We start from the raw sequence: 17,654 nt of genomic DNA on the forward strand, positions 1-17,654 counted from the left end.
TGGCAAGAAAATACCTGCTTGCATTTTTCATGGCAGGACAGCCAATGAAAAAATGTTGTTTCAGACGGGATATCAGGTCGGGAATATTGGAGTCAGGTTCTGATAACATTCACTTATCAGATATCAGAATGATGCCGATCCATGAAACGCAACACGAGACACACCGTCACCAGAATGCACCTCCATACGTCTGTGTTAATGTTGGCTCGTTAATCAAAGTGCTGCATTCTGCACTCTCTAAAGCCTGAGGACGCAACAGAAACAACGACGCCACTCAAGAAGGGAGGATTCAGGAATCAGCAGATGTGTTTGGGAATCAGATCAGAGCTGAAAACAAGTCCATGGGTTTATCTGGCACAATAACATCCAAAATATGAAATAACTGTGGAAAATCACAGATTATTAAAAAAAGAGTGTGACCTCACTTCTGTTACAAAGTCTGCATGTCCTCATTGTTGGCTGGGCGGCTAATTACCATTAGGTGGAATGCAGAGTTACCAAGATGTTGGCGATAGTGACACTGCAGTCTTGAGGGGTGCTGACTCTGCGATTAGGCCACACAATCTGTTAGTGCCGGACAACTGCTCGGCTCCCTCTGGACGGCACTCATCTGCTTGCTTTGCAGAACTAGCGCTATTATGCTCATTATTATTATCCAGAAGCAAGATTCCCAGGCTCTGCGTTACAGCTGGGATGCTTTAGTTAGGGTCCAGCCAGATGTACACAAGTATCATTCATAAATCATCTGGTCGTTATTTTGACAGCTTTGACTGTGACTTGTGATTTTAGAAGCAGGATGAAGAACAAACACAACTTTATTCTATGATCAATCGCGTGCAGCCTTGAAATGAAAAGATATAAACTCTTCGCGCATAAAATGATGAACAAGAATGTGCAAATGTTTGCTGCTTTTCTCCAAGAAGAATGAACATTCCATGCTGCTGGTAAATTCTTGATGAAAATGTTCTTCTGAAAGAAATAAACTCTTTGATGAGGGAGGACAGAAGAGTCGCGCTCCTTCCACTGTCTAAATTGGCATTTTCTTATAGATTGAAAACCATTAAATGGAGTGAAGAGCTGCAGTCTAATTACTTCCTCAACTCGGAGAAGGAAACAGCAAATTGATTTCTATGGGTTTGTCCTGAGGGACACGCTGGACGGCCGCCGCCCTCCTGACGTCCTCTAATCCAGATCTTCAACACAATGTTGGGACGGGACAGCAACTGAGGACCGGCGGCTGCTGTGTTCACTGGCGCACACTCAGCCCTCAGTGTTGTCTTACAGTCAGGAAGCGAAGCCTGATGCTCGTAACTCCTGACACGTCTCGTTTGCCTCCTGCAGTTTTTCACTTCCTGTCTGTGAGATTAAATGAAGCACTGTGGGTGTAAGAACGCCTCCTGAATGAGGTCAAGAACCTGTCACCGAGAGAGACGTTGCCTTTCCATCAACATATTTAGATGCCCATCTGAGCTTCAACTTCTCAGATTTCACATTTGTTTTGTTTGATTTTGACTTGTTTTGCCTTCAGTGAGCGCTGACGTAGCCCATCTTTAAGGACTGACCAGCTGCTTCTGATGTTGGCATCATCAAACAACAGTTACCACTCAGAAAACCTCCTCGAGCCCACGACGCTCTCCTCCCCTGTTACTGTCACGACGCTGCGCCGTCATCTGACGCAGTGATGTCATGAAGCCTCATTAATGCGACCAATCCAGTGGAGGACGCACTTTTATTGTGACACTTCCAGAGTTCACTAAAATTCACTTGACTGGAAACTCGACTTCAGCGAACAGAAGCAGCAGTGAGACACGTGACTGCTTATGTTTGAGGTACAGGTGAGACAGGTAAGAGACAGGTGAGGATGATATAATCATTGGGTTCTGCAGTCAGAGAGAAAATAAACGAGACTTTGTTACAAACAGGAAAACTGCAGTGAAATCATTGATCAAGTCGATGAAAAACCTCAAGCAAAAATGATCCTTTGAATGATTTGGCACTGAAACAACAATCTGAGTCTGTCGGTGGGCAGAGGACGACTAGCAGGCGGCCAATCGCTCTGAGACTTTGATTTCAGCGGCTGGTCGCAGGCGTCTCGCTCAGTACTGGAGCGGTCCCTGTCCCTAGCAATCAGTTGGACCCAATAACAAGACAACAAGGATCAAAAACACCACAATGTACGTACACACACACACACACACACACACACACACACACACACACGCACACACACACACACACACACACACACACACACACAGTATCGGGTTGTTAACGATCCTGAAACAGACAAACCATGACTCCATCTTTCATCTTTTAGTAACTACAGACGAAATCAGAAGTATCAAAAAGGCCCCTGTAAATCCTCTAAAGAGAACCAACACTCGTACAACATTTAAAGAAGTAAAATTATAACGACAACAACAATTTTGGTGTTGAATCGTGTCTTTACTCTAGAGATCTGAAAAAAGCAGAAAAGTGCAGGTCCAAATATGTTGTTTAGATTCACCATTGATGTGTGTTTGCTTACAGCAAACTGACATCAGAATCAAGGGGCTGTGGGGGCGGTTTCTCTTGTTCTCGGTGCGACTGCTGCCTGGCGCCTGTGGCGGGACTCTAACTGGCTGCTGTGTGATTGGTGAACCCTTCTGGTTACAACGGGAGCAGCTGCTGTCGCTGCCTGATGGAGGAACCTCATTAGGCTGCATTTCTAACTTTGTCAGAACGCAGCTCAGAACACAGGGCCCTGTGTCATACTGTGATTTATGGTCATTGTTTTTCGGTGCACCCTTGAGTACTTCAGGGCTCTGAAAACTTTGTTTTTTGATGACTGCATCAAAATAAAGAGCCACTGTCAGTCCTATTTGAACAACGGCTGGAGCGGGTGAAGCTTTCACACGCGAGGAAGTCCCATTCATTGCCTGCCTGCTGAAATTTATGACACAATATCACCCACACAAGCTCAGTTGAGTTTTGTCCTTTTAGAGACGATGGAAAATCAAAGCGAGGAGGCTGAACAGGCGCAGCGTGGCTGTAGCTTACCTTTGGGTACTGCTGGACGGGGATGAGAACTCTTTCTGAGAGCTTGATGTTTTTATTGCTGATGATATCTAGGTATTTCTTGGTGTCACCATCTTTTCTCAGTTCATCGCTCTCATGCTTTTCAATTTCTGCAGCAGGGAAAAAGCAAAAAAAAAAAAAAAAAAAAAGATAAGAGAGATAATTAGCTATGTAATTTTGTAGAAAGAGTATCAGTTAACATTTTCTCGTCTGTTTGCAGCCTGACGGCCAAATCGTCTGAGGCTGGGGACACATTAGCAGAGCTTCACTTCATCACAACCCACATTCTGCTGATTATTTATCGTGTCAGCTGTAAACAGGACCAAATTACAAACTAAATGGCGGAGATTATCCTGCTGTTTGATGCTATTAGACCAGAGTCATCCGATCTGTGAACCCTCACATTAAGATCATATTTTCACATCATTGATTCCAATCAAACTCCAGTACGTCTTGGCGTAATTTGCAAGATGGGAAAAATCTTGAGCAAATTGGCCAAACAGTCACTTCATGTGTACTCAGCCTTATCAAAAGATGCTGAGAGGTGGATATTCAAGGAGGACTATGATATTACTGCATTAGTACTCAGTTCTCACGGGTCACGCCACCGTCTTACATGGAGAATACAGAGGATTTCAAATCCATTACTGCTAGTAACTTCACTAGTAATTCTTACAATCTACCACCAGTGATTTACTACCAGTTCTTCATCCTGTGTAGCCTGTTAGCTCCATGGTAGCATTAGGGATGCTACAGTTCAGCCATGTCTCTGGCATAATCAGAATACAACAACTGGAGCCTCATTGCGGTGCAATCCTCTCTCTTAGCTCATCCATATTTCAGAAAGGGAGTGGCCTTCAGCTTAGCATGCAGCCCCGCTGGCTTCCTCTTCCTCTGCTCCCTCCACCGACAGCATCTCTCCCGGGATAATAATCCTCCCGCTGATGCCTCCACTGGCAGCTTGGTGTCGTCAAACACGAGACTGTATTCAGCGCCGATAAGCAGGAGTTTAAAACTGTTTGTCTTCCATTCAAGGAGCACTTGACCCATATCTGAGATGCTATCTCACATCACATTGTGGAGCTGAGGGCCAGACACATCAATGACCTTTTGGGGCGACTCACTTGTGTTTCTTGTAAAGTTGGACTCGTGGTTGAAGAGGAACTGATAGAGGAGTTGGAAGTTTCGTGTTGCCGTGCTGGAATTATGCTCTGGTCTATCTTCCCCCTGAAATATCTCCTTGACGTGATCCTCTGCATGTCCATAACTCCAGTTCAATAAGGATCTCTCTGTTTCAAGCTGTTCCGGCACTCGCTCATTACAGCTGTTGACAGCCAGATGCAGTTTCACACAACTATGGCCATTTGCTTGATATTTCCATTGTCAGTTAAATCACATGAACCGACTCCAGCAGCGAGAAATGTGAAAGATTTCTTCCCGCGGGACACGGCCTCCTCCTTGTCTGAAGGAGATCACTTTAATTGAGACACTTTTTCTCCTGTTTTTTTTTTTTTTTGTCTCCAACCAGACAAAAGCTGCAAAGTTGTCCCAAAATTAGAGGTCATGGAGACGGGTTGGTGAACTGAATCAATGCCTCAAATGCCTCTGAGGTGATTAAGCAGAGTGTTTGTGAAAACTGGTGCCTGAAGACGAATCGATCAAATCAAAGACGATGTTGTTACCAAACGTTTCATCTCTCGTCAGAAATATGACCAACAGTTTTGTCACATGTCCCCGGCTGAGCTCAAGCTGTAATGCAGAGGACATTCAGAGCGACTGAACTCTGTGAGCTGAGACGGTTCCTCACAACACTGTTTGCCGACTGCGCCTGAATACCTCAAACAAAACACATCGACGGAACTCAACAACCTCTTTTTCCAACAACAGGGATGATTTTCTAAAGAGCATTTTTGTGTTTTCCTACTGAGATAAAGAGACACAAGCTGTCCTCTGCAAACTCCAACATATTCTAACAGCTCTGTGTACGGTTAACGGTAGCCATGGAGGGTTAGCAGGTAACCTGTTAAAAATGTCAAGTTTCCTGGGGGCGTGGTCTCCTGTTACAGTGTGTAATTTTCTTTTGTATGAGATTTTTGGTGTTTGCTGTTCATCAGGTTTTTGTGTTTTTATTTGGATGTATTTTAACTTATGCACAGTTGTGGCACCACAGATTACTAGCAAGACTTCTAAAAGAGAGATGCCACTGGGATCAGAACTGGGATCACTGGAGTACGAACCACTGCAACACGGAGCCCCACGCAACAGTCGAGTACTCAGGGTGTTTAGTTTCATCGCAGCTTCTGTTCGACATTTTCAATCTCACCCTGAGTCAAGCGCAGGTGCGCCATCTGTCCCTCAACCTGAGGAAGCACTTCTGTTCTCAAACCAATTACTACACTTGTACAAAATGTTGGTAAACCAAGTGTGTGTGTGTGTGTGTGTGTGTGTGGGGGGGGGGGGGGTCCAGATAGTATTAGTCTACATTAAAAACAATTACCACACAATTCAGTTATGTAGGAATCCTGTCATGTGACGGCCACCGCAGTTATCAAGAGGGAAAACTTCAGAAGGTTCTAGATGTAACCGGGCAGATCTTCAGGTTCTTCTGGGGTCCCGCTGCTGTCCCACTGACACTGCTGTAGGGGGACTACCGCAGTTCTGGTGGCAGGAACGTGAGCATTAGAACGCTGGTCGTCGACGCACACGTTCCTTCTCCTGAGGGTTCCTCAGCTGCTCCTCGTGCTCAGAGCTGCAGCTTCAACTCAACCCTTCTAGGTTCTCAACTGTTCATCTCCAACCTGTTTTATTTTCCAATAATCATTTGTATTGTTTGCATAAGGCACTTATAAAGAAAAAAACGTGAGAAAACGGCGACAGAAAACTTTGCTTAATAAATGACTGAGAATTTGAGTTTACGACTCTTTGTTGATTCACTGCAATAGAAGTTTTGCTGCCAGATTTCCAGGATTTATGTGATGTTAATGTGTAACCAGATGAATCAGAGAGTGAAATTTTACTTCACACGTGTGAGATAATCATGGCAAAAACATGTACGGAGCATGTGCAGCGGTGAACCAGAGCATAATGGTTGTTTACTGGTCTGCAGCCTGCCAGTGAACTCACAACAAGCTTGTGTGTGTGGGAAGGAGAAGTAGAGGGAGAGAAAAACTGTTAAATCGGCTTACAATGAATAAATGTGGGGAAACATTCGCAAAAGCGTCATCGTGGACAAAGAAGTGGAAGGAACCAATGGGAAGCTAAAGATGAGAAATGCTGGAATGCGCTTTGAAGGTCACTGGTTTCAATTCTCACACTGGATCCCCCCCCCCCCAAAAAAAAATCTCATTGGGGAAACGGAATCAGTAAAACACACAGCGACTATTCTGGTGCCCTTGATCCCCTCTGTTGGGTTGCCCAAACAGCCTGAACAGAGCCGCTCAGCAGACGAGGAGGAAAAGCTGCTGGATAAACGAGTGCAACTGTGGCGGTCAGACAGAGGAAGGCTCTCCTCAGCTGCAGGCCTGCAGTTCATTTAGAACACATTCATGGAAACGCCAAGAAATATTACAGTCACACAAACTTTGCTTTTTATTGGCAAGATTAATAATCCAGATTTTGTGGTGATTTTTGTTACAAAAGATGCTTCCTTCTGTCAGCATCTGTTTGACCCGAGGATGAAACAATTTCAGATTCAAAAGAAACATTTTTTGCTGGGAAACAAAAAAAAGCCTTGGAATTACAAAAAAATCCATAAATGTTTGTGGTTGACGGAGACGCGCAGGTTCTTAGCTGATTCACTGTCGTCAGGCTCCACTCGCTTCAAGCTACCTGAACGTGGCTGGCTCTCAACGAAGTGACGCAGGAAGGAAAACTTCCTCCCTGCTCAAGACTCCCACAGTTTTGGAGTGAAGTATCACAGTAAAACTGTGACTGTTAATAGTAACACGACACCAACACTGTTGATGAGTGGTGTGTAGTTCACTGTCTGTGGCCAATTTAAGCTTTCAGTAAAATACAAAATAAATGTTCAAACAACCAGTTACTGTACAGTGAGTCATTACATTTGAGTTTGAATTAATAATAAAAAAAAATCGAAAACACATTTTTTTTTAATGTTTCAACTGTTGTTTTTTTAACCTTTTCATAAAATATGTGACAAAAAAGCCCAAAAGTGACATTCTTGACTGACTTTAGTGCAAAGACTGGCGGACAGAGATTTTCAAACATCAAAAAGGTGAAGGAACGTGACGGTCTGGATGTTTCACATCTGAAATCACGTCCCTTGAAACACACACGCAAGCACACGTGCACACACACACACACACACACACAAAAAATGCACGCACAGAGGGGGAGAGAGAGAGAGAGGGAGAGAGAGAGAGGGAGGGAGAGAGAGGGAGGTAGAGAGAGGGAGAGAGAGAGAGGGAGAGAGAGAGGGAGAGAGAGAGAGAGGCCTCCTACATATTTCAGACATGTTGTGTTGTTCAGTTGACATCTTCATCAGCTGCAGTGAGGAGGCAAAAGCAAAGGTTAGTGCCCCATCAGTCTGTGGACGGCTTAACTGTTCCCCTCCTGAAGCCGTACATCAACGCTGAATAAATCTGATTCATCTCACCAAGAACCGATTGTGGGGGAGGCGTGGCTCAGAGGCAGCGTGGCTCAGAGGCAGCGTGGCTCAGAGGCAGCGTGGCCGTCCAGCCACCGATCAACCACTGGTTCGATCCCCACTTCCCCCGGTGACCATGTCCAAGTGTCCTTGAGCAAGACACTGAAGCCCTAATTGCTCCTGATGCCCTGTCCCTGATCCCTGTGCCTCTCACCCATTGTCAGCTGGGATAGGCTCCACCCCCTGACCCTGAACAGATAAGAGGAGTAGCAAATGGACGGATGGAACAACTGATTGCTTGTTCATGTCCAACATGCAGATGCAGTAGCAGCTCTGTGCTGGAGAAGTGCGCCGGCTCGGTTCTTTCTGCTCTGGACGACTGAATCAGGTTGGAAATGAGACTCACCGCTCGGCGCCAAGCTGATGTGTAACGGGGCACCGCTGGAGGAACGATTGACACTGTGATGAAGTACTAAACTGTAAATCTAATTAGAATGCTGTCATCAGATCCTGAACGTTCGGAGAAAAGTGATTTTGAAAAGCAATTACAATTCCTACAAATGATATATTAAAAACCACGCAAATTATACACATTTAATCATAATAGTGTTTCAGACTGAATCTGTGCGTGAGAGGTGCTCACAGCCCAGGGAGGCTGTGGATGACTCTCCATCTTCAGCGGGTCTGACTGTGTGTAGCTCTTGTTTAAAGCTTCAACATGCATCATAACTGTGTGTCTTGAATTTAGCTTGAACAGCAGGACTTCTACATTCAGATGAATGAGGTAGCGGTGCAGCACGTAGAATCGCTGGGCCTCCTTAAAGTCATATTTCACCCAAAAAGTGCATTTGCATTTCAAGTGCTCACTGACAGGAGTGTGGAGAGAGCTAGTAGCTGGAGCTTCCAGAGGTGTTCTTCACTCCTGCATCCCTTTATGACGCCAGGATGCAGGGAGAGCCAGCCATGTTTATTTAGCTTGAGACTCATGGAGGCTGATGCTAACAGCAGCTAAACTGGCCAAATACTTCTGTTCACAGTCCTTCCTGACCAGCGCTCGGTCACGGTAGCACCAAGCGTGACCAGCTGGCACATGCACTTGAACCAACTAGCCTAGCACGTTGGTCTTCAGCTGAAAATTCAAATGTTTGTGGAGTTGAACAAATTTTACTGTTTATTTACCGACAAATAGTCACAACTACATGCACACGTCCATCACGGCGTCTGCCGTATTTTTAAATCAGACTGCAGCGAAAAACCTCCGCTGCACTAAAACATCAGATAAGCTCGCCATCACACACACACACACACACACACACACACACACACACACACACTAACCATGCACACCCCACAGAGTCATTTTCCCCACAAGTCCACGAGCACGCGTCTCACCTGCAGCACCTTCACTAAAAACAAGAACTTGCCATCAAGTTGCCACCACAATGTTTGCTCTTGCGTTGTGAAACTGACCATCTGGTGACCCGTTGTTGGTTCAAGCTTTCACCCTCCAGCAGCCCCTTGATGACCCATGATGTCACGCTAACTCAGCATCACATGTTGAGGATTTCCTGAACAGATTTATGGTACTGGTGTTGTTCACAGTTTGCTCGTTGATGCATCAAGTGCTCTTCAATCCTCAGACAACGAACACAAACAAGTTCGTTTTTCATTTGCTACTGAGACAATTACAGCTTGATTTTTTCCACACGACCAAAACTGGAGCGTTCTTTTCCAGCCAGCTGCTGTCTCGCTCTCTCCTGCACGGCGGTGAGGTCCAGTGGAGGTGATTAATGTGTTGTCTGATACTTAATGGTGCACCGTTTGGAACAGCTGCCTGGAAACAACCCCCTCCGAGCCTGCAACACGCCTGGCCGGCCGACTCAGGCCTCACGTTGGGTTTAGTTGTGACGCTCCGGCTGGAGATTTCCAGCTGCATGGATTCATCTTTCGTTTTTCTATTTTGGAGCTGAAGGCCTTGTGAAGCTTCACCGCTGGTGTCTCTGCTGCCGCTACAGTTGCAGCCGCTCATCTTCACTTGTATCAGATCCAACTGAGCTCTGTGGAAGAGCTCAGCTGTAGCAGAGCCAGCCATCTCTCCTCCCTGCACCTCTGGTGCGTTCCAGCAGCCATGCGTTCTCCAACTCAGCCATGGTAGAGACGCTTTTATACAGGCTATCTGATCGAGTTCCTATGTGTTTTACTTGGAATCTGGGGCTTCACCGTCAGCAGCAGTACCACCGTCGAGTCCACCATCGTGCCTGTAGCCCAACTCTTCATCGCCGGCTCCATCCTACACGTTCACTTCGCTATGACATGTTGGGGGATTGCAGTTTTCCTAAATCAGGGGTAGTGGAGTCTCGATTTAGAACGATAAAAGAATGAAAGATTCTGTCTGTGCTGGACTAAATATGAAGGTGAATGGCGGCTGTATGTGGTGATAACGTCCATCTGTCCACCGCACAAGCAGAAGCATCACCCTCCCCTGAACAAACATCAGACGTACGTCTTCTTAACAATGGAGGAAAAAGACAGTTAATCTCGTCCCTCCTGCTGTCAGCAGATTCAAATAATCAAATATAGAGTTGTTAACAAAAATTGAATTATCTATATTTAATAATCTCATTTCGGTGCTCTAGGAATAAACATTTTTCTCATTAGTTCTGCTGTCATTCTACCACTAACACACGCAGGGAGTGCCTGATCCACCAGCATAGCAAGAAATATGAGCTAATATTTGAAATAGATCAATTCTGTGCTTGGCAACTTGTAAAATGACTGCAAGGAAAGTAAGTTATATTTAATAAAAGGAAAATGATTAAACTCACATTTGCACAAAAAAATCTGTGTTACATCACTTTTTTTGTTTTTCTTGTCTTTGAAACCGAGGAACCTTTTGACGGAGGGACGTGAGCGAGACTCCTGCAGTCGGATGTGAATTTGTTTGGCACTTGTTGTACGTTGTCGTTTGGTTCTTGGATACTCTTCCCTTTCTCAGTGAATGGCTGTTGTTTTTAACATTTATCAATCCTCTTGTCTTCCTCTGAAGTACACCGATGAATATCACACAAAACACAAAGCCTGAACATCTTGTTTAGCTCAGTCGTTCCAGCAAGAACTCATTTTTGCAACCTTTCTGCAGTTTGAAGTTGGGTTGAACAGAGTCTCTCCAGAACGGCATGACAACCCCAGGACACACCAGGCCACTCGTACGTGTCCTGATTTGGTTCCTTTCATAATCCACTTCCTGTTTATCTCTTATTTCAGTATTTACAACTGGCCTGATGTATGTGACCACTCTCGAGGGACGGTAATATCACCTGATATCCGTCATCTATTGTGGCGCTTCCACTCACTGCTGGTGCTTGAAATGCTTGTGACCTTGGAATTTAATCTTATTCGACCCGTGCACTCATTGTAAGTTACTCCTGATAAGAGCGTCAGCTAAATGCAGGAAACATAATGTGATGTCTCACTTTTCTGAAATGTAATTTTTGTGTCCTTTTGATGGGTCTTATCACCGGGTCAGCTTCGTCTCTCGCTGCTGGCGACGGAGCAGGCCTCGCTTCGATGGCCGCGCTGAAAACCTGATCAAAAACTACAACACATCCGCTACAAGCCTGCGAAGCCAAAGTGTGCTGAACGAGTCAATGGTGAGACGAGCACGTGACTGCGAGGCTAAGAGAGGGAGCACGTGTTATTCAAACTTAGTTCCAGCCCTGAGCTCCTCGCCAGACTCGGTTCCATCCGTGTTCAGGACAATGACCAAATGTTCCGGCAGTTCTAACAACGTACATACGGAACATTCAGAATCTCAGATCTTCAAATATACAAGAGACAAATATATTTACATGAAACTGTGTCATCAGTCGTGTGAATGCTTTGACACAACCTTGACTGTGTGTGTGTGTGTGTGTGTGTGTGTGTCATAGGAACTGACGTAATTCTAATCTCTGTTTCCAGCATGGATGGTATCGGCATGACGACCTGCACTGGCTGGGCGGCGTGGCTCAGGGGTAGAGTGGCCGTCTAGCCACCGAAGGGTCGCTGGTTCGATCCTCGACCCCGGTGCCATGTCGAAGTGTCCTTGAGCAAGACACTGAACCCATAAACTGGGAACAACATGGCCGCCGGGGCGAGGCTGCTTCGAGCTTCTACACATGTCGATGTTTGGTAGAATTCAGTGATTGTGAAGCAGATGTGTTGCTGCACCAACCTCTCTACTAAACTACTAAAAGGGTTCACGCTCAGACAGCAGCTATCAGTTTCGGTCGATTACACTGCCAACATGGATTAACATACAAATCAGCCCTGCAAAAAGTGGATATGAAATATCTGAATTAATAGGAAGTTTACTTCATCGGCGTGAGTGCATATGTGACATGACATGTCTGGATCACGTGCGTCCTCCAAGTCAGGCTTTCATATTTCTAATCATTGCAGTAATTAATAATTGATAACTAATTACATTAATTATGACCCCCTTCCATTTCAGTGGACCAGGGCTCTGCTGTGCAAGCTGGTTCATATTCATATTTTATTATAAAAACTCTGCCTGTGTTTTCCTTGTGGTCACATGACAACCAGTGAAACGGTTCATTACAACTTGAAACTGTGAGTAAAACTCCTCATCTTAAAGATGGGCTCTGGCGCTGGGATCGGTTTCATGCTTCATGTTCTTGTCTGACGCACCAACTAATTTCATACAACTGTCCTTTCGTCAGAGGTGAATTCAAAAAGGCACGGCGTGCAGGAGCCGACTTCATAGGCCACTCAACTAACGGCTCCCACTCAACAGGAATTAGCTCAGTTAGCATCCTGTTGGTCACAGGGTTATCACGCGATCCTCGGATGCTGGGAGGACGCCACGGCTAATCAATACAGTTCAATCAAGTTTGAGTATTTCCCATGAATAACGTTCAGTGGAGTCATAACTGTGAAAGCAAACACGAGGCGTCAGACACAAGAGAGGAAGCGAATCAGATTCCCAGACACGTGATTGTTGGAGGCAGCATCATCTCGGGCAGGGGTGGGCAACCCTGTGCCATGGAGGGCCGTGTGTGTGCAGGTTCTCCCTCCAGCACTTTAACAGGTGATTCCACTGATTAACTCTCTTCTGTGGCTGAAGGTGTGTTAATCAGTGGAATCACCTGTTAAAGTGCTGGAGGGAGAGCCTGCACACACACGGCCCTCCATGGCACAGGGTTGCCCTCCCCTGCTCTAGGGAGAGGGCCCAGTACATCCGTGTCATGGTGGGATGTGAGTGGTGCAGGATTACAGCTTTACATCTGCAGATTTGCTCTGATAGTCGTGGTTGAGCTCCTTTCAGCCTGGCGAGATGCTAACAAGCGGTGTGGTGATGATTTCACACGGCGCCCATCACGCTGAGCCTGCTCATCGTCGTAAGACTGACTGTTGGTCGCACTGATGATGTTGGCTGCTGTGGGTGGAAACTCCAGCCTCGCTGACCTTGCAAACTGAATTTCTTTTCATAAAAATGAGCTGTATGACTGCTGGTAATTGAGGTGATATCGCTCTGTGTCACGCATATTAAGCAAATTATGTGAAAAATTAAGCATCAAGATCTGGACTTGATCTGTTCTCAAGGCTACAGGGTCTCAAATGGAACTGTTCTCCTGACGAGTGTGTAGGAAGCATGAAAATTATATTTTTAATTTTCACCACAGCTCGTGACGACCGCCAGGTATCTCGTCATTTCAACAGGAAGTGTTTCCATTCAGTCCAGGAGGAGGACGCAAACTATTTCCTGTCTAACTTCCTGTTTAAGAATTATATTCATTTTATGTTCGTTTCGTAGTCACGGCTGACTGACGTTTGTCCAGGTGACAGTCGACAGCATTCTGTGAATCATGTGACATTGTGAATTAATCCCAGGAGTGGACAGATTATCATTCTGATTGGTTATTAGATCCAATTTTTGTTTTTAAAGCAGAAGGCTGATGAATGATATCAGTTGAAAACGCGGGCTGTGCTGCAGCCTCCAGCTCCCTGATCTTTTTATTTATTCGTTTCTTCAGGTGTCTTTTTAAGAAACGCTGCTGGAGGCCCTTTGCCTCTTTTTATTTTCATGATGTTGAAAAGTCTTCTGATAAATAAAAATGCTTTAAATCCTTTAGCAAAATACTGTGTTGGAGTTTGCTTTATTCTTTGTTTCAACTCTGATTTTTATGCATCCTGCAAGTCGGTCCAGCCTACCAGTGACCGTCCCTGACACACATCAGCCCACAATAGTGAACAAATTCAGTTTCTTTCTCTCCTGCTTGTCCTCCTCTACTCTCAATGTGAACATGTGGCTGAATGACTCAATAATTAATCAGCTTTCATTCATCAACTCAGCACGTTCCAACCTTCCTTCAGCGTCCATGGCTGCAGAAACACAAGCACAGGCAGCGTTCTTGTTGAGACTGAGCTGATTCCTCCTGTTGGCGGTGCACAGATAAGCTTCTCGTTAAAGGTGACTCACTCCCAGGGAATGAATGAGACCAAGGCTACTTTCAGTCTCCTGCTGCTGATTATTCAGCCTGCTGGAGACGATCCTCAGTCAGAGGGAAGAGACCAGGCCCTTCAGGGAACTTCAGCATCTCAGCTGGACTGTCTGAACGCTCGTGTTCAAATTCTACGTGCTCTTAGATTTCTCTTGCACAAAATCAACAGAACCACGAGTGTTTCTGTGTTTCATTATGAAGGAAGAAAGTTTCCCAGAAAGCAACTTCCCGATATCCTGAGCTGAGAACTCCAGCCCTGTGCAGATGGAGTGACCCACCGTCCAACACCTGACAGGTGAAGCACTCCTGTCAATCACACTATGACGGCAATTCCTTCAAATTCACACCTGATCCGTCACTGTGTAGACTGATCGATCCTGAAGGACCCGGCAGCTCAGAGACCCGGGAGCTCCTCCAACTTTACTCTCTGTTCAATGGTTGATAGGGGACCGGCACAAAAAGTTCCACGCGGCTCCAAAAGCCCCGCAAATTGCATCCAGCCAGAGAGAAGAAGAGGAAATGTCCACATCGCCGTCAAACACACGACCACGTGACATTCGAGCCTTACCTTCGGCCAGCAGCCGCACCGCGTGCACGAAGGAGGGGTCCAGGGTGTTCCTCTCCGCCACCAGCTCAGGTAAACACTTGTCCGGATGCATCCTGGTCCCCGCGGAGCTCCTGCTGTCTACAAGTGCTGAGCACCACCACTGCGAGACTCCCGGGTCTCCGAGCTGCTTGACTGGAGGTTGAGTTGAGCTTCAGAGGTGTGAGCCCATCATCTCCCTCCGCCACCACCGCCTGCTGCCTGCTGCCTCTCCCCGGCACCCCGCCAGACGCTCGCCTCACTGGGTCTGCAGCCTGCGCTGCTCCCCGCCCCTCAGCGACACTATTGGACATATTCCGGCACTGGCACTGCCCACACACACACACACACACACACACACACACACACACACAAACACACAGACAGGCTTTTCCCACTCACATTGGTAATTGGACAGTGTGCTTGGAGGGGATCGGTCCTGGCAGGACTGCAAGTCTGTGGATTCACTGATTTTCTGGAAGTTTTACACATTTTGTGTTTTATGTGAGAAAGAAAAAGGGAAAAACATTTGAGTTCTGCAGTAACAGCCTGACCATCAGAAGTCAGGCCAGTCCTTGTCACGTCTAAAGCAGCGTGAGAACGCGTGGAGACAGCGGGTGATTGGAGCGTCCAACTGCTCCCACCGCTGCAGTCCTGCTGAGAGGATCCCTGGAACCCTGTCTCCACGGGAACCCATCACCAAGTTCTGCAGGAGGTTCTGACCACTGGTCCATCCCCCTAAGACCAGGAGTCAGTGTGAAACAGAAAGGTAACTTCCTATTTCCACGAGGTGGCGCTATGACCCACATGTTCCTGGATGTAACGGGTTCTTCCTCGGCTCATCTCAGCTCTCCACAACCAGCCTCATTATTGTGGTGTCGTCCTGGCAGCAGGCAAACGCCACAGAGAACTTGAGCTTCCTGGAGGAGAGAATAAGAAACCCAGTGAACATCAGCAAACATTTTACTTTCTCGGTTCAGTCGAGACAAATCGCCGTGTTCTGGTCCTGTGAGGTCCGAGTCCGGGATGCTGCTCCATGTATCTCTGGCAACAAGTGAAAAATGTTCTATAAAACCTGAACACGAAAATAATGCTCTGGTGTCTGTGGTACAGAACAAATGGCTGCAGATTTCTCTGGAGGACATTGTGTTCCTTTCTGGTGCTCAAGACACTATTTTCTCATTAGATACATCCCAGAGTAAAGCTTCCATCGCATAAAGAGGACAAAGTAAACATGTAATAGCTGGTAATGCTCCTGTCTTCAGTGTCCTTGACATTTATATGTTGTCTCTAGTTTAATTGTACTTATTTAAAGACCTCCAGCCTTCAAGGTCCCAACGCTCTGTTTAGCAATGGAAAAGGAAAACATATGTGCTTGTTTTCAGTGCATCGTGGGAAGGGAGGAGGTGCGATACCAGCGCCCTCATTTCTTGTTTACCCTGGATTTTCTTTGCATTGTTATTCATTTGTCTTCTTTTCCTTAATGAACTTGTAAATCCACTCCAATAAAATCACTCCAAACAGATCCACTCTGATTTTAGGGCATTTTTCTTCAGCTGAATTGAGGGCCGAAGCTTCTACAGAGGTGTTGTATCTTGCACAGATTAAACAGCCCCCCTGTGGCTTGTATCTTGGGCAGTTATTCACTCTTCTCAGCCGGCGTGCAGTACTGAGTGGTTGCGGTAAAAAGCATTATTTTCAAATGTTGCATCTTTGTATTATTTTTTTCACACCCAAGCCAACTCACTGCAGCTGTAGCTGCTACAGGATCTGAGCTCCTGATGGACACGCATTCATCGAGAGATGTCGTCGGTGCTTCTATGGTGAATTCGGTGGCGGAGGTGTAAAGACCACATCAGCAGGTCGCTGCAATGTCACAGGCGTCACATACGAGGAGCCTTGTCTGGGCTCTGGTTTTGATGTGAATCCTCAAGTCTTCTGCCTCTCAACACTCATTACTCAGTCAGAAGTGAGTTGTGAAGAGGCAGGAGGGGCCGGTGAATGACCACAGCGAGCGCACTTGACCTTTGGTGTTGACAACGGAGATCCAGGTTTGTGTCGTGGTGATTCACTCACTGTCATGGTGGCAGTTGAGTAAGAAGTCACACATCTGTCTCCACAAGTTGGTCTCCCTTCGTGGCTGTTTGGACCAGTGCTTGGAACTGGAACCACTGTCGGGTTCTGAACCAGCAACTCCACGCAGCTGCAACTTTCCCTGCTGCTGTTGAGCAGATCCAGCATCCCTGCAGACTGTGACTGCTGACGGCCTCTGGTCTTCTAATACTGCCTGGTGGTGACACAAGAAAAGCAAATAGTAATACACAAACTTGTGTTCTACCGATACTCGAGTGATGAAATTGATTTGGTGGAATCTTCCTCCCTCCAGTGGTCAAAGCGCAGCAGTGCATGTCCTGATGTTTTGAATGTCTGACAAGCAGAGATCTAATCAGACTCTCGCTGAACTTTTCTTTGAGATGCTTCCTCTCTCATAGGAGTCACACTGCCTCTGGACTCGTGAGATGAAGGAAACAGGAAACTCCACAGTGCAGGGTTCTCTGTGTTGGTACTGCATATCCAGCCAGCAGGCAGCCAGGGGGCAGCCTGCTGACCATCCAGTCATTCAGTCGAAGTTTGATGTTGTTGTTTCAACCATTAACCAAAATCCAAACATCGTCCAGACACTTAAACATCCAACGTGAGGTTTAACATCTTTTGATGTTGTTTCCAGCCGGGTTTGACGTGCTGACCCGGCTGGATGTGGATGTGACGTGTGTCCGCGGTGAAGCGTGGAGGTCTGGTGGCTGCTGAGGGACCAGGACACCTGGTTTGTTTGTAACATGGATCCATTCACCTCCAGCACTCTGACAGGCTGGAAACTGCTGCGAATGTGGAAAAGTCCTCTGTA

At 46.4% G+C, this 17,654-nt stretch overlaps 1 protein-coding gene across 4 annotated transcripts in view; it reads right to left on the reverse strand.

Moving 5' to 3' along the window:
• khdrbs2 (KH domain containing, RNA binding, signal transduction associated 2) overlaps window positions 1–17,654 on the reverse strand; it is a 61,486-nt gene that overhangs the window by 42,715 nt on the left and 1,117 nt on the right. For 3 of the 4 annotated variants that reach the window (XM_086181477.1, XM_086181479.1, XM_086181478.1), the window contains exons 2-4: window positions 16,188–17,036; window positions 14,735–15,669; window positions 3,040–3,167 (exon numbers count right to left, since the gene is read on the reverse strand). In XM_086181477.1, coding sequence (XP_086037603.1) covers window positions 3,040–3,167; window positions 14,735–14,825 — 219 coding nt within the window. In that variant the 5' untranslated portion in view covers window positions 14,826–15,669; window positions 16,188–17,036. Of the gene's footprint in view, window positions 1–3,039; window positions 3,168–14,734; window positions 15,670–16,187; window positions 17,571–17,654 lie in introns of those variants that run through there. The other variant, XM_086181476.1, reaches the window with a different exon arrangement.

Source organism: Aulostomus chinensis, chromosome 16, assembly GCF_037954235.1.
Source record: "Aulostomus chinensis isolate RoL2024-O1b breed Wild chromosome 16, RoL_Achi_v1.0, whole genome shotgun sequence".
Classification (NCBI taxonomy): domain Eukaryota; kingdom Metazoa; phylum Chordata; class Actinopteri; order Syngnathiformes; family Aulostomidae; genus Aulostomus; species Aulostomus chinensis.